Raw genomic sequence first — 21,708 nt, 5'->3', positions numbered from 1 at the left:
GTCAGCTAGAAACTTAATGAACATATTCTATTTCAGATAACTTAATGAACATATTCTATTTCAGATAACTTACTGAAATGGGTCTTAAACTGATTAAAGTAATGCATAAACTAAACCTAATAGCCAAACCTTCATCATGCTTTCCAAAAAAGTACAAATGTCTAAAAATGTAAAATAAGAAAACATGATAGTTGTACCAATAATGCTAAAGTATGGACTATTTCAGAAATAAGTTTGTGGTTAACATTTTTATTCGAGTTTTCTGTCCTGCTACTATAGACAGAAATGTACAAAATTTGAGCAAGGAAATTCAAATGCAAGGAGATAGCTAAGGATTTAGGGGTCACAGGAAATAGCCAAGCTGATTTTACTTGTGTGACATTTACACAAATGGGAAGAATATCTGCCTTGAGCATACCCCTAAAATGTGAAGGTCTAGGGAGAAGCACACGCGGATGACCCCAAGGCCAACCCTCCTTGCTAACCCTTCCTCCCCTCTCTTCCCAACCCCAGTTCTCTTCCTCATCAGGAAGGGCCTTGGGGGTGCATGTGGACACCACCGCCTACAAGCTCTGCCCACAGCTCCCCACCGATGGATGCTCCAGGCCGCTCACAGGTGTACGGGCGCACACGCCAGCTGGGAAAATGGACCTGGGGCAACGGAAGCAGACTCAGCACAGTGGAGGCAGGAATTCTTGGGTCCTGGGTACCTGGGCCATGACCTAGGAGTGGGGAGCTGGGCTTTGAGTGGGCACGTCTCCTTGGCCCTGTGGACTCCTCACCCTGTGGGGGGGGGATACATCATAAGAGGGCCAAAGGAGGATGAAGAGAGACACGGCTTGGGTCTAAAGGAAACACTGCCTAGTATTCCCTCTTAAGTAACTTATAAAAGGTGCAAAAGTCACCAAAAACCAGCCCGGGAGCATGATGTCACAGTGTGGGGTGAGGGTCCTCTTTTCTGTGTATCAGAGAAATTCTTCTTTGTGTGTACTGTTATAGAAAAAAAAAAGATTAGGAACAAAGACTTATGTTTTAGGAAGACAAAATATCAAAATGGATGAAGGGGGTATGTAACGTAGAAGAGTTTGTTAAGACTGGGATGAGTCAGATACAGCACACTTGTTCAGCTCCTGTGTCTTACACGAATCTCTCCTAAATTAGATAACTAGTGTTTATTGCAACTTTCTGCATCACTGAGGCGTCTAGAGAAAGAACTGCAGTGGCAATGGCTAATCAGCATCTGGTATTCCCCTAGCACGGGAATGAGGGAGCGGGCGGCCACCTGTGTGTATCCAGTGACAAGGAAACTAAAAGTAGTACTGGATGTGTGGGGAAAAACACTCATTCACTCTCTGGACGTAGATAGGAAAGAATGAAGCCCCAGGAGCGATTGGCAGCCACCTTCCAACCAAGAGGAGAGTAGGAATTGGAGCGAAAGCAGCAACGTGAAACACAGAGTGACGAGATGGAATCACTGGGTTCTTAGTGACAAGGTTTAGGTGCCAGGACAAAGCAAAGCTGAAGCCTGCGTTAGTTTTGGACATTCAAGTTACATGATCAATAAATACCTTTCGTTTAAAAATTGGTTGTGTTAAGTATTCTATGACTTGCAACATGATGTGCCCTTGATCACATACCCTTTTTTAAGGTTTAAAAACCCAGCTAATTTCTTCTTTCCTGAAGTATAGATCCTAATAATAATTCTCTGCATAGTTTGAATGACAAATTATTCTTTTCGCTTGGGAAGAGATTGTGCCTAATTATTCACAGAAATGGGAAATGGTGATGTCTAACGGGAAAAATTCTAAAGATCAGTGAAGAGCGGTAGAAAGAGATAATAGTTCTTACTAATGTTCACTTACACACCCAGGAGGTTCCTGAGTCATAGAGTTCTGAATGCCCCCAATGCAAAGTGGAAAATAGTCTGTTCTTACTTAACCGTGTTTTAAAATAAACAGTTACACTCATTACTGCCTTTATTTTGTCCGATTAAATGCTGAGGTAAACGTGACAGTCCTCATTGGACAAATGAAGAAACTAAGGCTCAGAGAAGGAAAGTAACTTGTCCAAGGTCATACACATACTGAAGAGCAAAGCTGGAATTTTTCTGACTTTAAAATCCACCCTCAACAGTTGGAGCCAACTGCCTGGCTCTGAAGTTGAACTCTACCACGCACACCTTGGTGACCGGGGGCAAAATAACCTTTTTGTGCCTTGGTTTCCTCATGGATAAAACAGAGATAATAATAGTATCCACTTCATAGGATTGCTGGGAGGAATAAGTGAGGTAACTTAGGACAGTGTCTGACAGTAAGTGCTAAATACATGTTAGTATTACATACTGCACTCTTCTGTTCTCTGCATTGGGCAGAGAAGACACAGAAGAAGATCCTGAAAGGAATTCAATTTCTCCTAAATTAATCCCACTGATGCAGCTTCACAGTTGGGTAATGGTTTCTATCCCCTTGGCAATGTGGCCTAGGATCAAACAGATGGAACTGGGTAAATGTTAAGCTGTTATGATTGCCACAATAAGTTATTTCATTGCAGCCATATTTTTAATGCAAATTTCAAAATCAAGAGTGTCATTCAGAGATCAGATCTAATGATACAAGAACTGGCTTTGTGATTTATATTGACTTACTATTTTAGTGGTAGGTAAGAAACTTGGAGAAAAAGTACTCCAGGATGAATACAAAAACCCTATAGTGGTTAATAACGTGTTTTAGAAACAAAATTCTAAGACCAAGGTTGTCTAACTTGATCTGCCAGCACTGCCACGTAGTGATATTTTCTCTTCCCTTTGCAGACTGCTGTTCACTGGTTAAGTTGCACCTAAAGTCGCCTATTCAGGGAAGTATTCCTTGATCCTCTGGCACCAGACCAGGCTGCCCTGTGCTTCTCTACTGTAGTACTTAACAGCGTTGTCATTTAAGAGTCTTTTAGTATAACTGTTCATACAATGTCCCTATCCACCAGAGGCTGAAATTCCATGAGAGCAGAGACAGCTTCAATGTCAGTGCTCAGATGGTATCTGCACTTAGTAATAAGGGCTGAAGAAAGATTTGTCCAATGGAAGATTGAAGAAATAGGCAAATCAATGAATACAGTTAAAGTAAGCTTGTAAAAAAATCACCTGGTTATATGTGCAGTTTAACCTAGGAAATAATATTTTGGTGATCCCATCTATAAAATATAGTGTCTTTTCAATTAAAATGGAAAATAAGTAGACGATGATGTCATAATTCATTCAAACATATTAGCTTTGTTGTTGCTTTGTTTTGCAACAGCCTGTGATCAACTTTCTTTCCTCTCACACCCCCTCGCACACCAATCCCATCTCCTCAAATATTTACTCTTCCCTGTCCCAATATTTTCATTTAGTAGAACCATAACTAGTATTACATTTTATAGTAACATGCCTAAATGAAGTCAGGGGAAAGTGGTTTTGTTTTTTTTTTTAATTTTCTGTAATTGTTTTATTTCAAGCCAGCATTACTTTTTTCAACCAACTCTTTATTTCCTTCTAAAGGAACTTAAAATTAATTATATAAAGAATAGAAATATCTTTTGTTTCACTTAACAGGTAAAATTGAGTGAAAAGTCCCTTTAAGAGTAAGCTAGTATATGCCTGAGAATATACACACAGAACTCAGGGATGATGTGATTTTACTATATGAAATATTCTGTATATGAATGGCCAACAGGCACATGAAAAGATGCTCAACATCACTAATCATCAGGGAAATACAAATCAAAACCACAATGAGATATCACATCACACCTGTCAGAATGGCTATTGTCAAAAAGACGAGATAACAAATGCTAGTGAGGATGTGGAGGAAAGGGAACACTGTACACTGTTGGTGGGACTGTAGACTGGTGAAGCCACTATGGAAGACAGTATGGAGGATCCTCAAAAAATTAAAAATAGAACTACCACATGATCCAGCAATTCCACTTCAGGGAATATATTCAAAGGAAATGAAAACACTAACTTAAAAAGATATCTGCATCGATGTTCACAGCAATATTATTTACAATAGCAGAAACATGGAAGCAACCCTAGTGTCCATCCACAGATGAATGGATAAAGAAGTCATGGTGTATATACATATACAATGGAATATTATTCAGCCATAATAAACAAGAAGATCCTGCTGTATGTGACAACATCGATGGACCTTGAGGGCATTATGCGAAGTGAAATAAGTCAGAGAGAGAAAGACAAAAATACTTTATGATCTCACCTTTATGTGGAATCTAAAAAAACAAAAACAAACAAACAAAAACAACAAAAAACCCAACTCATAGAAAAAGAGATCAGATTTGTAGTTCTCACAGGTGGAGTGTCAGAGGTTTTCGGGGGAGGAGGAATTGAAGGAGGGTGACCACATCAGGAAGGTGACCTTCCCCAAAGATGCAAACTTCTGATTATAAAATGCTAGAGATGTACAACATGATGCCTACAGTTACCATTGTTGTATGAAATATACGAACGTCATTAAGAGAATAATCCTAAGAGTTCTCATTACAAGGAGATATTGTTTTCCATTTCTTTTCATTGTTATCTATATTAGATGGTGGATGTTAACTGAACTTATTGTGGTAATCACTTTACTATATATGTAAGTCAAACCTTTACGCCGTACGCCTAAAAATCATAGTGATGTATGCCAATTATATTTCAATAAAACTGGAAAAAAAGAGAAATATCCTTTAATAGGAAAGTGATGATGTTTCTTCAAGAAGTTAGAAAGCATCCTATTATCATAGTTACCAGAGAAAACACAGTCACGTATTCTTAGAATTATAATGTACACAGTCACTCTCTTTAAAAGATAGAAAAATTAATAAAAATAATTTAAATCTCAACTTTAACCTGCAAAGTAGTAAATTGCTGTAAGACAATTTCCCTAAATTATTAATTAATTTGGAATAAAAAAATCAATTACTTCATTTACTCTAAATATCTCTTCTTAAAGTCTAAAACTGGAAAGTTATAAATATATTGGGTAATAGATCACTGGGTAAATTTAAGCTAACCAGCCAGGAAACAAGCAGAACTACAACATATTCAAACCCTTCAGGAATTTAATCCAGACATTTTAATGATAAAGTCAAGGTAGCAAAAGAAAAGAGTTTATTTAGTGGCTGCAGAAAGTGAATCAGGAATAAAAAATATTGTTTGTTGTATATAGCCCACTGCATAGACTTGAATAAACAGCTTGACCTTTGAAAGTCTAAGTGCTTCCATTTATCTGCTCTCTAAATGTACTTATAATAAAAATGCCATTAGAAGTATGCTGTGAGGATTAATGTCAGTGGAGAACTGTGAGACTCATGGAAAAGAGATGAAAAGGAACTCTAAATATCATAGCTATGAACTAATTAAATTTTAATGTTACTTAAAAATCACATAGCTATCTGGGGTAGATTCATAGATGATACACTAACATCAATATTTTATTTATATTGTGGTTTGAGCCTTTAAATATAATAAACCCTAGAAAGTATTTGAAAAATACATAAAACAGGATCATCTGATGCTTATCTTTTGCTTTAGAAACAATCCCTATGACTCTGGGTCCTCCGAAAAATTCTAGTTCACTTAGACAAAATAACTTGTTTTTAATCCTGGAACTCTTTAACATTCATTTTATGGTAACAGAGACAAGGATGTGAACTAAGAGTTGCACAAAGTAGGCCTGTAATGTCCCCTATTGCTGTCCCCAGATCTCTTCTCCCATGGCATTTGCACACTGCTGGGCACTGCTTGCTATTCAAATACATTGCCATTATGATGATTTATTCTTAATGTGAAAATGTGGAAAGAGTAGAAAAATGCAGGGTGTTCTAATAACACCTATTGAGTTGAGATTTTTTAAAGTTCTGAGATGTGTGTGTGTGTATATATACATATAACAGAGAGCAATATATCTTGCCAAATGATTATTTAGTATAAAAATGCTTTTATCACAAAGTTATTTTGAAGCCCACTTCTCCAGTATACCTGAGAAGTAGGGTTTAACTGACAAATACTCAGATATACATCTCTTCATGTATTACATGTGTGTGCACGCACACATGCGTGCATGTGTGAGAGAGAGGAGGAGAGAGAGGAGGAGAGAGAGGGAGAGGGAGAGAAAATGAATCAAGGAGCACAAATAAAATGTTTATTATAACTTTGAACCAACAAGATCTATTCGTGAGAATTATAAAAATTTTTCTGCCCAATAAATTAGCCAGAGGCAAAGAAGGCAACAGTTTGTTTTTTTGTTTTTGTTTTTTTTTTCAGGTAAGACCTAGCATTAAATTTGCCCTAACTGCTTTGGCTATTGGAAACGAGCTCAAGTTAGGAAACAACCACTTTCAGAATCAGGAAGAGAGGATGCCAGAAGCTGGTTGAATTGGAAAAGAGATATGTGTGACTTTTTGTGGACACACAGTATTTCTTAGAAACTTAGAAATAAATTAGGACAGCCCTTTTGCTCATTCTACAAATGAAGCCACCTTGAGAAATAAATTTGGACAGCCCCTTTGCTCATTCTACAAATGAAGCCACCTTGAGCCCAGAGAGGAAGAGGAGTTTTCAAAGGCTGCACATGAGGTAGAAGAGCTCAGAGTATCAGACTCTGGGACAGAGCTTCTACAGGACCCCACACTGGTGACTGAGTTTTTGAAATAATGTGAGATGTGTCTTTCTCTTTCTCTTTTTTATAGTACTTGTATTCCAACTACTGGGAATGGGTTGCATGAGTGGAGAGAGTGCCAGGAGACAGACAAATATTTTACCTTCTTGTGTGACTTTGCACCTTCATTTTCTTCCAGGCTTCTTTTCCTGCCTGAGGGTAAGCCTACGGCTCATTTGTTGAAATTCTTAAACTGTGATATTACTGCATAATAATATTTATTGAGCATCTACTATATTATGTTCACTTTAGATATATTATTAGTTAATACTGCGAAGTCTATATTGATATTTTACACTGGAGCCTTAGAAACATGAAGTAACTTGCCCAAAGAGGACAAAGACTTGAAGCCTTCTCTCTTGGATTGCAGGGGCCGCGTATCACACTGCTTCCCACTTTTCACAGAAGGGTCCTTCGTAGTCCTTGATAGATTGTAATGCTAGAAGGGGCTAGATTGGAGTTTAATGCCATGTTACTGTTTATGTAAGTCTTTCTTCCTAATATGATCTGAAGAATTGGAGGATCATTACAAAAATAAGAAATGTTCAGATTACTATTCAAGTCGACCAAAATTTAAAGAAAAATAATGTAAAAAAAAAAGTCACCGCCAAGTTACTGGCCAAAGCCAATCACCAATTTTGTCAATCTGCATGGATGGAAAATATTTTGGTTGATGACAAACAAAATACTTGCTTAAAACAGTTTTCTTTCTTTTTTATAATAAAGTCTTTTTATTTTCTAATTGTTATTTGCCGTGTTTCTGATAGCTTAGAAATCATATCTTTCATTAACCATTACTTGAAAATTATCTTCTAAGCATCAAAAATACTTCTTCAGAAAAAATGAAATTGTAATGTGCAAAGAAAACATTTTCTCTAGACAGTTTAAGAACATCAAGTGCTTAAAAAATTATTAATGTGCTTGTAAGCTCTCTTTCTAGAGAAATAAATTCTAGAGAGCCAAGACACAGTTCATAGCTCTAAGTATAGAATTATTACTCCATTTTCAACTTTGTTTTTACTGTCTAAATGGTCTGCTGTTTCAATGACTCATGTTTTTTGCACCTTATTGTCCTAAAGATGATATAACTAATATTACAAATGTTAGATAATGGCTAGGATTAGCAGAAATTCCATACACAAAGTTTTTGTTAAGTTCTACGGAGTAGGAAAAAAAATCTTGAACTACATTTTGCTGATAACTTCATAAAAGTGTGAAATCATTTAGCTTCCCTAGGTTTTACAGAAAACACTTTAAAATGTCACAAAGATGTATAACAAGACATAAAGTTGCAAACATTAACTGTCCATATCCTTGAAGTATAATTTAAACTTGGTGACTAGGACAAGAAAATGTCACCTTCCTTTCTCTTGCTAAGGAAATTGCATATTTCCTTTGCAAAAATAAAGAATATGCAGTCTTCATAAGCATGTATGTGACAGTTTTAAATTTGTTTTCTTTCAGGGTAAAGGTTTCTATAAATTTTCACAATTGTCTGAAAGTTGAAAAAAGAAAGAAGAAAAAACAAAACATTAACCTTACATGTACAATTTTTGTTTTTCACCAAATGTCAAAAACATTTATGTTATATTCATATTTTGTCCTTTCTAAATATTATCTTGAGTTATATAATTTTCAAATTCATTGTAGAATGAATACATTTTCAGATTTTTGCTTATGTTCCTCTCTATGATGTGCAATATTCTAAACAGAAAGTTAATCTTCTGTCTTTACCAGTTTTTGTGAAACAAATGGATATGCATTTTATTAAGTGGAAAATAGGGCTGTGACATAGGCATTTAACTACTGATGAGTGCCCAGTGTTTGATTTGTGGACCACAGGCTACTATAGGATTTGGTTGACAACACTACTTTCACTTGGGAATTGAGGAATTCTGGAAATAGGGAGTCTCTTAAACATAGGTCAATCAAATTTCCAGACTTTCACTGAAATGAGATGAAGGAAAAGTTTAATAGTAATATCAAACATGCTCATAAGGGCTTTACGCATATCTCCTTGTTTAATCCTCACATTAACCTTATTAGGTAGGAATTTCTACTGTCTTCCTTTTATAGGTGAGGAAACTGAGGCCAGGGAATTCAAGGACTTTGCCAAAGTGCACAGTCTCCAAGCGGCAGGCCCATGTTCTTAGCCACTCGGTAGGTTTTAAATGGTTATTGTTTGTGTCTCACTGGAGAAGAAAAGATGGATGAAATGGAAGAGGTCACAAGGAAGGTTGGGCTGTAAGAGTTCGGCTCCTCATGATTTTCGAATTCAGTGCAGAGTGCCCGGATTTAAAGTCCTCTGGGAAGACAAGCTGATGAGTCACAGGATTTCAAAGTGCCAGTCCAAAAGCTCTGAGGGAGACAGGAAAGTCCCTAGCTCAGCTTTCTGGCTCCTGGTAGACTGGCCCAGACAGCGGTTTTGGTAGTCACCGCAATGGCTTTCCTGATCTCTGTAGAGGTTCCAGATTGAAGAGCCAATTAGCACAGAATACCAGACCCACCTGTGGGATACAGCTGGATGCTCTGTCCAACTGGCAAGTATGTTGCAATAATAAATGTACACAGGCACATAGATATGTCTACATAGAGCTGTGGGTGTTTTTTTTTTTAAAACTCAGTTTTTTCCCTTCATTATTAACAGTAGAATAAAAGTGTACTACCAGAGCTTAGCAAGTTTAATCCTAATTTTGCTTAAAGTAAAAAAAGCTTGCTTCTGAATTCACAAGATTCCAAGAGTCCCTCTGCAGGAATAATTTTTGTTAATGAAAGAAATAATACCTATTAGTCTGCCATAACAAGAATAAACCAGAGTGCATTTTGTTTATCACAATTAATGTTAAACACAGCATTTTTCCTACTTCACATATATTCGTAAGAAAGATATAGTTGTATCTCATACATATCAAAATAAAATGGAAAAATTTCCAAGGGTTTTTGGCTATTTAAGGCATTAGTTTAAAAATTAATTTGATCATTTGCACCATAATTTTCCTATATTTCAAAAGTATATGTCATACTTTTATAAGCACATAAACTTATTACCAACATTAGTGACTAGAATAACTTTGTGATTTTAATCCTCTCCAAATGATCAAAAGTAGTATATTCTATAGAACTCACCTTTTGCCCATTCAACCCTGGAATTCCAGGTACTCCAACGAAACCCTAAGGAGACACAATTAAAATAAATTGATATCATAATCACAAAACATCTCAGTTCTAAATTTACATTGTATTAGTTATGTGAGCCATAACGTCACCTTGCTAAAACAAATCTGGGAGGCTATGTTTTTCAGATATTATCCACGGTGTTCAAACATACAATAATGTAAACAGATTCATCAAGCTTTCCCAGAAACAATGAAGTTAAATTTAACCATGTTTGCAAACATCTACTTAACCCTAATATGATTTTAAAGAAATTCACATCATAAACTGAGATCCAGAGCTATCAGAAGGCCACATGGCTCTAAATTTGGGTGCTTTTCAGAATTAAATAGGCTTAGCTTCATCTGGAAAACAGCCTAGCAGTAGCAGTAACTCTTGAATTTCATGAAATTAAATACCATAACATGATAGGTAATTAACATAACAACCACTTGTTCCGCAGTTAGTCAAATAAAGGACCCGTGTTGTGTTGTATTTAAAGCATTTCCCCCAGACTTTCAGGGAGTACGTTTAAACCAAGTGAGTGTGAATACATCTTCCAAAGTACACTACAAAGGATGTTGCAAATGGTAAACATCAACTAGAAACAACACAGCTTCTATACGTGGAATATTATGTTAAGTGTGTATGCGTGTGTGCACACGCACTTGGATGTGTGCACACGTGCACTGGGGTAATTAGAATGATTGCAGATAGGTGGGTAAACTGAGAATAAGAAAGCTAATTACTGTATGAGAAAATCTGACATTTCACCGCATACAGAAACATTAACAAACGTTTTCAAACAGTGATGTCATGTCTCTCCACACACCTTCCTTTCAGGCTCTGGAGAAACCATTTTTAGGTAGAATGCGCTTATTTTTTGTTTAGTACCAGAAAACAGATTTTTCTTAGTTGATGTATGATATTAAATTTCTTTAAGAGTAATAAAAAAAATTAAAATAGTAAGTATAAATCTAAAACTTCTCTAAAAAAATAAAGTCTATTAAAAATATAGTCATTACATGCAAAACAAACTGAAACGGCAAGTTCCTTAGTGCTTTCTTGGTGATTATACTGAGTGGGTCATTAAAGGGCTTCCCAAAGTCTGAGGCAGTAATTTTATCCTGGTCGCATGTGGATTAGGGTAGCTTTACAATTTCACACCATGCTTAATAGAGACATTATTGCAAAGGACAAAGTGTTCCTATACACAAGTTGTCTCACAACGCATTGGCTTTTACTTGGTTTGTGGGATTATGTTTCAACAGATGCCACATGCCCAAGCTTGGGGGATAAAACATCTCTATCTTTGATGGATTCCAAAGATAAAGAATAATCACTTTTCCATCTGTTGTAATACAATTGTTTTCTTCAGTTTTCTGCAGGTTAAATATTCTTTTTGGCCCTCCTTGTGGGGTGGGAGGTATGATGAGGAACAAGGAGTTAGTGATATTTTGTCTGCAAAGGGCCATCTACCTGCTATTGATGTATTCATTACTATAGAACTGATGTAATTTTAGAAGTGCTAGACTCTCTCCATCAGTAAAGGTCATTCTGATAACTCTGGATAATGTTGAAATGACAATCAGGAAGCCACTTTTTCAGATTACTTCAGCAAAGAAAGACACTAGTGGACCCCTTGAATACAGCCACCAAGCAACAAGTATATCCTCTGTTCTGGTCTGTTTAACGGTCACTTGATAATTATATATTTGTGCAAGACCATGCAGTTAATTTGCAATGTTGTATGACCCTTCACATTCTAAGTTTTGTCATGATGTTTTACCAGTATATGAATTAAAAACTCAATAACCTGCAAGTTTTGGCAGACAGCTTAAAAAGTCTGCTCTGGATTTATTGGATTTTCTATAACGGAGTCAATTAGAAATCTAATGACTCTCATTACATGATTGTATTTTTAGAAAGCAGAATGCACAAACCAGACTGCTTTGGCATAGCTTACAGTAGCTAATTCCAGTCACTTCTCAGGCTAGCCATTAGGCAATGGGAGTATAATTACTTTCACAGCATTGTTTATACTCTACCTTCTGTCCTGGAGGCCCCAGAGGACCCTAAAAAAAGAAAAACAATTCAATTAACATAATATTGTAACCATTTGAACTTAAATGACTGATTAAAATTTTCCTATTCTGTAAGGTTCTCTTTGTCACATTGAAATATGCTGATGTTTTGTACATCAAGGAAAATGAAAATTTTCGGTTGGAAGTACACAATGGGTCTTTTCTTCTCTCTTGCTCTCTTTTGAAGAACGTTACGCATATGCAGTAGGATTCTGACTTTTCCTTTAAAAAAAGAATCACAACATTGTAAATCTACTATGGTTCACTTTAAAAAAAAAGAATCTTTACCATTCCATCATTGCCTCTGTTTCTTCAAATACCTGCAACTCTATCACGTCAGTCTCATTTAGAAGGCTGGAGATGTTGCTACTAGAAGCAGTTAAAATGCAACGCAGTTCCCAGCACATGGATGCATTCTATGACTTTTTGTGTCTGCAGAACTTCAGGATGCAGATTTGCAAAGGAAATCACTGAATGGCATGACAAAGAAACATGTTTTGTTCTATTCTTCCTTTTATGAAATGTGGCCAATTGACCTGCATAAAAACTTGTTTACAAACTAGGGGATGCCAAAGTCAATTGCGGCACCTAGTGTGCACCAGGAAAGGGAACAAAAGATGCTGTCAGCTGTTGCATAAACTATGACACTGGGTCGGGGGGAAGGGGAGAGAAGAAATATAATATTTAGGAAGATGAATGGGAATATTTACATTTAAAATGGAAATGTGGCAATTCTGAGATTTGGCAATTTTTTGACCCCAAAGTCAGTGGTGGGATTCTGTTGGCTTTATTTAGAGCAAGTCAGAAAAGAGCACAAAGAGAGCTATAATTTTGACTACTGACACCTATTTTTAAATAAAAATATTAAGCACTTTTTTTTCCATTTCTTTCAAAAATACTTTTAATTTCAGTATATTTTAACAAAGTTATAGGTACTCTATCATTCCATATAAAAAGCTCTTCATTCCATTACACTTAACTAATGGTTAGCTTGTTTTCAGCATGTGACACTTCAGTTAATCAACAACTTACATGTAGACTCTAACATAAAATAAAGCACTAGAGCGGCAATTAGAGGAAGAACTGGCTATGCATAATTTTTTTAATTAAAAATACACAATGTTTAAGAATATTTAGAGAATCTGTTCCTCGTGAATTATTTTGCAGTCCTCACAGGAAGCCTACCAATTTCCTCATATAATCAGCTTTAGGTTATTGAAAGTGCACTGTACAATATCACCTTTATATATTCCTTTTTTTAAATGTAGGATGTAGTTTTATTGACCTGGTGACACTAAAGGCAAGGACATATGAGTGTTACACATATGAAAAAATTAATACTGGCCTACAAGCCTAGGAACTGAAAGAAAGTAAACTTTTTTCTTTTTTCCTTTTTATTACAAAAAATTTAAAACACGATAAAGGGTAGGGAGAGTAATATAATGTACACCCATGTATCCATCACTTATCTGTAACAATTGTTAATATTTTGCCATGTATATTTCTTTTCAATTTACTCTACTTTCTTAATGAGCTTTTTATCTCATATATCTGTGTGGTCTGATTTCTCTCCACTTATCTCACTCCTTCAACTTAAAATTCTTCCCGTTTTAAGCTGGGATGGAAAAAATAATTGTATATTACTATATTGTACACCTGTAACTTATATAATATTGGACATCAACTATATATCAATAAAAAAATACTCCTGTTTTAGATTTTGCAGAGAAAACAGAGGCTCTCAGGCATAAATTCCCCCAACATCATGTCTCTCATCAATTCAAACCCATGTGGCCCTCCTTACTGTATCAGAGGAGGAAGATGCTCTCCTCCCACAGGGCAAGTGCATCTAGTAGACTCTGGAATCCATCCTTGCCTCCGTCCTCAGGGATCTTTCTCAATCAATTATCCCTGCATCTGTATCAGAGCCACCCGCTCTGCACTGGTTTCTTCCCCTTAGCACATAAACATGTGTAATCATTTCCTTACTTGGGTAAATTGTTTGGGAAGTGAATTTTAATGCTAAGTAAAGGCAGAATTTGGAAGTTGTAGTGATAGGAGATCTGAGAGTGAAGAAAAGACTTGGGTTTTATCATTGTTTATGATTCTACTTTTCCAAGCATTTCAGAGTATTTCACTTTTTAAAATGCTGATGTTAGAAAGGAAATCATATAACAAAAAGTACATTAATTCAATGTTTAGACTGAGAATGTATATGTTCAATTCAAAGAGGTTTGCTTCCCATTATAAACCTAAATGCCACTTGAAAAAACATTGTTCACTAAAACTGGGCATTTTGTTACATTGATATATAATTCTGGAAGGGAATATTTCAGATGAAAATTTTAAATCAAATGTTTTAACTAGAGATGAACATAGCTGGTATTTTCTAATCTGGTCTTTGTTACACGATCACAGTAAGTCAGGGATTTAGAAAGACTACTCACAACTCTGAAATCTATGAAATTATATTAGTTGTATACTTTTACACAATATTTAATAAAAATTAAAGGATGGTTGTAAAAAATAAATATATTATTTTTCTCACTGTTAGAAAATCACTGCCATTTTTGCTAAACTCCAAAAATAAAAGCAGTTTTTAAGACATAATGTTAATTTTGAATTGTGACTACATAGCTTGTAGATTTTCATAACTATGTTGCCAAAGATATATCCTCAGCTATCAAAAATGTGCTTATACTCCTTTGATCTTGCTGGCAGGAAAAATGGTAGCAAGCCAAAGATAGTGTCATTTGTTATTAGAAAGGAACTGCGAAAAAGCAGTGTTGAATATAAGGCACAGACATACATTCCAGTAAGTACAGATATACACACACACAAATAGCTATTCTGATCAATATTTTGCTTATGTATATATTTTTTGAGTATCCTCTGATTAATAATCCTATTATATATCTGTAACATTGTGATCATAAATTTAAACTTACAAATGAAAGCTTCACTGATCAAAAATTGATTTTGAAGTTAGGGTATGCTGCTACCAGTTGGTTAAGATGTCTACATTTGAGTAGTTCTATAGTTTCTAGTACAAATACAAATTTATAAAGTGATGGGCAAATGCCATAGAACCATTGACTGACATATAATCTTTCTTAAACTTACTTATATTCTCAGCCTGAATAATGACTTGGATGAAGAATGTCATATATTCATTATTCACTAGTCAAGCTAGTGCTTCTTATTATTCCTAAAATTAAAACAATTGTTTCAGTATTCTAAGATTTCTAAAATAATTCCATCATTGTTATCCGCATGTCTTAAAAAGTTTGAATCAGTCTTCCAAACCAGAGTCAATCTTTTTTAGTCCACTTCTATCAATGAATCGTTCCTTTCTTAGGTATTTTCTTGGCGGGCACTTTTATTTTTGCATATACTTTGTAGAAAACCAATTAAGATGAGAATAATCTGGTCTCTTTTACTTTCTGTAATCATTTCTTTGTAGGTGTCTCAAGATTGGAAACTGTGTAACATACAGAGTTTCAACATGTTAAACTGTATCTCTTTAACTCCAGAAGTGTTAAACTGTAATTTAAACCTTAAAACGTACTCATTTCAATATAGACTCTGGGTGAGGTAGAATGCATTAACTTTTCTCATTAAAGGATTTGGCATGGTGGACATAACCTATTCAAAAGATAAGAACTAAATGAGCCACTGAAAAATTATAAGTGTGGAGAAACAACATCACTTATCTGCAGATAAATGCTTACACCTAAGTTTTCATGGTCTTTCAGAAAAGACCATGGAGAGCTATGAAAAGTTAAAAGTTATAAACAAGTAAGAAATTACACAGTGCACTGATTTTCTTTCCTGTTTCCCCTCACCCCTGCTAGATTCCATTTTTAAAAATTATGTAAAATGTTATGTAGAATGTGGCAGTCCAGTAAGTTAAAGAAATACTGTGGTTCCCATTTGGTGATTATCTTTACCAAAGGTGTGTTACTCGAGCCTGAAAGTGATCTTTTACTCCTCTGGCTTCGGGTCCACCAGATGCTATATTTACTCAAGGATATTCTCCAGTTTGCTCTCTCCTTCAGCTCCATTGCCATGCTCTTGTTCAACCCTCTTCTCTCTCACCTAAGCTACTGTGACACCCATCTAAAAGCCACTGTGTTTTTAGTCTTCTTCAACCCTTTCTACACAGTGCTGCCCAAAGGAGCTTTCTAAAAGGCTTACAGCTTCCTTACCTTTCCTTAGCTGAAAAATCCTTTCATGGCTTTCTATGGATTTTGAGAGAAAAGTTCAAGCTTTTGTAACAATTGCAGTTTGCCACATATGACATGCTTTCTCATCTCTACACCTCTGCACCTCTGGCTGTCTCTTTTAATGGGCCTTTTCTCTCTGGTCCTGTCTCCTCCACCCATTCCGTAATTCAGAGCTCAGTCCCCCCCCTCCCCCGCCCCCACTTTGGGGCTAGGTCTCCTTTTGTTTTCCAAAGCACCCCTCTGATAGCACTTCTTTCCCACAATTTACCAACAGTGTTGTGACTGTCAGGTTATTTGGATCTTGACTCTAAATGTTTTTATCACGTTCAGTAGCTGGCATGATAATTGCTCAGTGAATCCTTTTGGGTTCATTCATGAACTCATCCACTGAGCAGTTTTTTGAATGCCCACTGAGCATCAGGCAATGGTCTAGGCACTGGGGACACAGTAGTGAACAAAATTAATAAAAATGCATGCCCTTGGACAACTTCATAGCACTATTGAGCATATTTTGTGTTTAAGGAAAGAAAATAAATAAATACAAAAATTTTCCATAAAAAAAAAAAAAAAGGCATGCCCTCCTGGACCTCATAGTCTACTGAATGGAGAAAGATAGTAAAAAAAATAAACAAATGGGGACTTCCCTGGTGGTCCAGTGCTTCCAATGCAGGGGGCATGGGTTTGATCCCTGGTTGGGGAACTAAGATCCCACATGTAGCATGGCATGGCAAAAAACAAACAAACAAAACAAACGAACAAAAAAACCCACATAAAATATAAAGTTGTGTCAGGTGGTAAGTGTTACAGCAAACAAGCGGGAAGGGATTAGGAGAAGTGGATGTGGTGGCATTTTAATTTGGGGGGATCAGTGAGGGCCTAGGGATAAAGTGACTCTTAGATAGAGCTCTGAAAGAGGTCAGGCAAGACAGTCATGCATGTAGACGTGGGAAGAATGTTCCAGGCAAGAGAACAGCAAATACAAAGGCCAAGAAGTGGACTCACGCTCAGTGTGTTCAAAGAACACTGAGGAGGCAACAGGCAGGTAGTAGAAGACGGGGCTACGGAGATGGAAGGGAGCTCACGTGTGTATGGCCTCGTGGGCGGTTGTGAGCACAATGGTGTTTACTTTGAGTTGATAAAGACTACAGGAGTGAATAATGAACACACAGAGTAAACCAAGTGTTCCCTTATTCCTGAGACAACAGTGTCTCAAGGTCAGAATGACAAGGTTTCTCACTCGTGTTCACCCAAGTCATTCTAATGCCCCTGGCCTATTCTAACAGCCTCCAGATTACCTCTAAGTGCAAGACTGAGTGGAGGAATTCAATTCACGGCTCCTATATTAAAACCGCAATGCAAAACTCATCTTGGTTACCTGATCTCATTGACACAGAGAGTGTCATGGATGTGGCTATAGATCGAAGGTCTCTAATGCACTTCAGAAAGCCATCATGCAAACAGTAGGTAAAATTATCAACCCATGTTAATCTTCAAAGCAAGCAGTTAAGAAATGGATGTTTCTATAACCATTATGCATTGGCTGCACTTTCCAGCTGGTAAAAAACACATTTTTTAATTAAAAAGTCTTTTGTTTGATAGATCATGGAATGGAAAAAAAATTAATGAATTTTTCTGACACTACTGATGTTAGCACAAATTTGATTGAGGTATTAATTACTTAAACAGGATGCAGAGTTTCTAAATGATGTGCTTTAGGATGCCTCTTGGGAGGTGTTTCAAGGCAAGTTCTGGTTGCCTGCTATTAGGAAATGATGTTCTGTGTGAGCAGGGGCGGACATAGTTCCTGTGCTGTCCCTGATGACTAACAGTAAAATTCGAAGCTCTGAAAGCTGCTGGTCATTTCTGGATACAAGAATATACAGCCAGCTTCTGTAATAAAAAACATAGGGAACAAAAAAGAGGTGGTCCATTTGTGAAGGGGAGAATAAAAGCCCCAACCTATTAAGCCATTTAAAATTATTTCCTTTTTGAGTTAAGAATTTTTCCATGATTTAATAAAAGTTAGGCGAAATGAAAAAAATGCTTCTTAATGTCTGTTTCTATGGGGAAAAATGATAACATATAATCTAACTTATTGGAGTCATAAAATGTTAGCATCGGGCTTTCTCAAGGGTTTGGTGCAACAGACTTTAATTATAACTTTTGAAAGCTATTAACCTGGTCACAAGATCAGAAAATACATAAACGTGGTTTATAAAGAGTAAGAGGAAATTTGAAATATAATGGATATTTGTCTTACTTAAAAAGGATTCATTTAAGATGTACTTATATAAAATTCCATGTTCTCCTTGGATGTTTGATGAGGGAGGGTCAAGAAACATAAACTCTAGCCACTATTATATGTGAGTCTGGAGTATAATTCAAGTGATGTTTTACAAGATTCAGATTTCATAGCTTAAGTGTGTGGAAATGCCAAACTAGAAACTTTTGGGAAATGTTTAGAATATGAGAGTGTGCTGATATGTTTTCAGTGCAAAAGCCAATGATTTAGTTGAACTTGGTATGAAGGAAGGAACATAGCATAAACAAGAAAAGAGCTGGACAGACCTGAGATGGGAGAGCCTCATCTCTTGTTTCGAGTCCTCCATGAACTCTGTCTTCAGTCACACTGAATTATTTGTATTTTCCCAAGCATTCTCCCATTAGCCTTCATGTAAAAGTCTTAATCATTCTTCAAGGCTCAGGGACCATAACTCACTTCCTTTGTGAACCTTCTCCAATGCACCCAGACAGAGCTTGTTTTTGTCCTCTGTGTTTCTCTAGCACATTATTACTGGCTGTATTTTAATATATTTACATATTTATCAAGAGTACTTGACGAGGCAGCAAATTCTTCAGGCCATATATTTTACATCCTCAGCACCTACAGCAGTGCCTAGCAAATAAATCATTATTGACTACATTGAAACAATGAATTAATGAATACAAAAATTATTAAATTCCATTTACCGAATTTCTTCCATTGTTTTACAGCTCTAGCTATCTTAGTGCTAATCACTGGAAAGAGTCCTCGGTTTGTTTTATTTTTTTAAATGGACATCTAAAACTTATAAATTGAAAAAGATATAAAGGAAACATTTTCTAGTATATATAAATAATGATATTCTGAAATAAAATGGTTACATAGTACCTAATGGAATTCAAAATACTAGGGTGAATCATCCATCACCATCTATTTAGAAAATACATGGACAAGCTCTTCTTATGGGAAGTTAGACATCATTCTAGTTTTCTCCTTAAAGTTGTCAGTTTTGAGGCAGTTGTTTCTGTTTAAGTATCTGTGATGCTTTTGTTTCAATAATATCACTCCATAATTTCTATTACTTGAAGAAGTTCCTCTAAAACAGGTCTCCTTTAGAGCCTATCAATAATATGACATCTTATTATGTTAATTCATGAATATTTGATGAAAAAAGTTTTAAATGCAGTAGTTAACTTTTTAAAAGAACACATTCTTTTTAACTTCTCTACCTCATGTGCTGACTTTTTGGGGAAAATATTAAACCTGGATGATTCATTTGTTGGTGTTTCTCAAAATCATGAAGCTTTGCCCTCTTCAAGGGAGGTCTCTTAACACTCAGGAAATTAAAGAAGGCCTACATTTTTCTCACCACTCGATGAAACCAGGGCCCAAGCCTAAATATTGAACATTACCGCCTGCAGATTAAAGACAGTTCTAGGTATTTGAGAATCTATGCTCTGATTAGGTCCCCAAACAGAGACTCTGTCACCTCTCACCAGATATCCAAGGCTGAAATTAGCTCACTCCATCCCTTCTGAACATTTAATAAATTGTTTCTCATTGCTGCAACCAAAATGGAAATGACCCAGAAAGAAAGAAAAATTAGCAGGCTTCCTCTGCCCCCTGTGATTAAGTATACTTCCCTAGCGTACCATAAAGGAAACAAATTTATGGTTTATGAAGGCCTATCACCCTATATTATGCTCAGTAAAAAATATTTCTATTGAGGAAAGTGCAAATGCTTTTCCTATTTTAAATCAACAATGCTAAGAAACACTAACTGCTAACATTTAAATATCCCACAACCAGCAGAAGGAAGACTTAAATTTAGGACTCTAATACTGTATTTACTCATCTACTGTTCAGATCTGTTTTCTATCTAGACCAGCCCTATCCAACAGAACTTTCTGGAATAATGTAAATAGTCTCTATTGCTCAATCCAGTGTGGTAGCCAGTAACCATGTGTGGCTATTGACCACTTGAAATGTGGCTAGTGCAACTGTTAGGAACTAGATTTCAAATTTTATTTAATTTCAGTTTAAATGGCCACATATGGCCAGTGGCGACTATACTGGAAAGTGTAGATCTAGCAGATCTGGACTGCAGCACGCGTAAGACCACAATGAGGTGAACTGGATTCTACCCTAGTTCTGCCACAGACTACTTTGTGAGCTTGGTCAAGTTATTTGTTCACTCTGATGCTTGTTCTTTCTCTGTGAAGTGATTAGATGATTCCTAGGATTTCTTCCAGATCATTTACACTCTACTTAAAAAATAGTCACAGAGTGTGACTACAAATTGCTAGTTACTTTCCCACTGTCCTCATGAAAATCAGTCCTTTCGTTACACCATGCATATTCATGAACACACATACACTTCAAATTATCTATAATACAATGAATGAATACCTGAAGATGCAAAAGAAAAAGTAGTTTTGTGTTGGACTTATCCTGCCTAATCCTACTCCCGGCATGCAATGATATTGGATGAGAGAAAAATATAAACAGGCTTTCCTTGCATTAGTACCTGATTTATTGATCCACTGATTCATATTAGTCAGTCATTCAATTTGCTGAATACACTAAGAACCAAACACAGTTATTATGTGATGTGATAAATGCTGTGGAGGAGGGGAGAAGGCAGCTTCTAACTTAGCTTGGGGGAGAGTGCGTATCTGTGAGTAAGTGTGTATGAAGTTTTCTCGAAAGAGGCCACCAAAGCAAAAGTCGATTTTTTTTAAGAGACCATTTAGACACCTGGTACTGCCCTTAGCCCTGGGTACGAGGGCTCCTGCGTTCGGGTCCACGCTTTAGAGATGTCTTCCCTGGCTGCACTCCTCCTCTTGTGGGAGCCCAGCCCCTGACCTTAGACTGTGCTTTGGGTTCTTGGGACCCAGGAATTCTCCACCCCAGTAACTGGAGCTCTCCCTTCAAGGACTGCGAGTTGCCTCTTTCTTCTGCAGGTGCACCACACCACTGGTGTGCACTGCAATACACTGGAGGATGATCATGAGAGCATCCCAAATGTCTACACATGAGAGCTCGAGTCTCATAGAGATGTGGATATTAGGTAGCTGTGCGACAGCAAGGGAACAGGCCTCGGCCCATTTGGAAAACCAAGTATTCCAGGCTCTGGACAAAAGCACCAAGCAGGTTGCAAGGACTCTGTCAGTGTGGCATTTACATGTGCTTCCTGGACAATCAGATGAAATGAGAATAATAAAGCATTTGGATGGTTGCTAAGGCATCTCAGCAGGCAGTGTGCACAGCTGAAGTAATGCAGTTTTACC

General features: G+C 36.5%; 1 protein-coding gene across 1 annotated transcript in view; it reads right to left on the bottom strand.

The window, feature by feature from the left end:
* COL25A1 (collagen type XXV alpha 1 chain) overlaps positions 1-21,708 on the bottom strand; it is a 438,835-nt gene that overhangs the window by 81,928 nt on the left and 335,199 nt on the right. The window contains exons 11-12 of the mRNA XM_057705935.1: positions 11,894-11,920; positions 9,819-9,863 (exon numbers count right to left, since the gene is read on the bottom strand). Of these exons, the coding sequence (XP_057561918.1) occupies positions 9,819-9,863; positions 11,894-11,920 (72 nt within the window). The remainder of the gene's footprint in view (positions 1-9,818; positions 9,864-11,893; positions 11,921-21,708) is intronic.

Source organism: Hippopotamus amphibius, chromosome 13, assembly GCF_030028045.1.
Source record: "Hippopotamus amphibius kiboko isolate mHipAmp2 chromosome 13, mHipAmp2.hap2, whole genome shotgun sequence".
Lineage (NCBI taxonomy): Eukaryota > Metazoa > Chordata > Mammalia > Artiodactyla > Hippopotamidae > Hippopotamus > Hippopotamus amphibius.
This window is presented reverse-complemented; position numbering and strand designations above follow the sequence as displayed.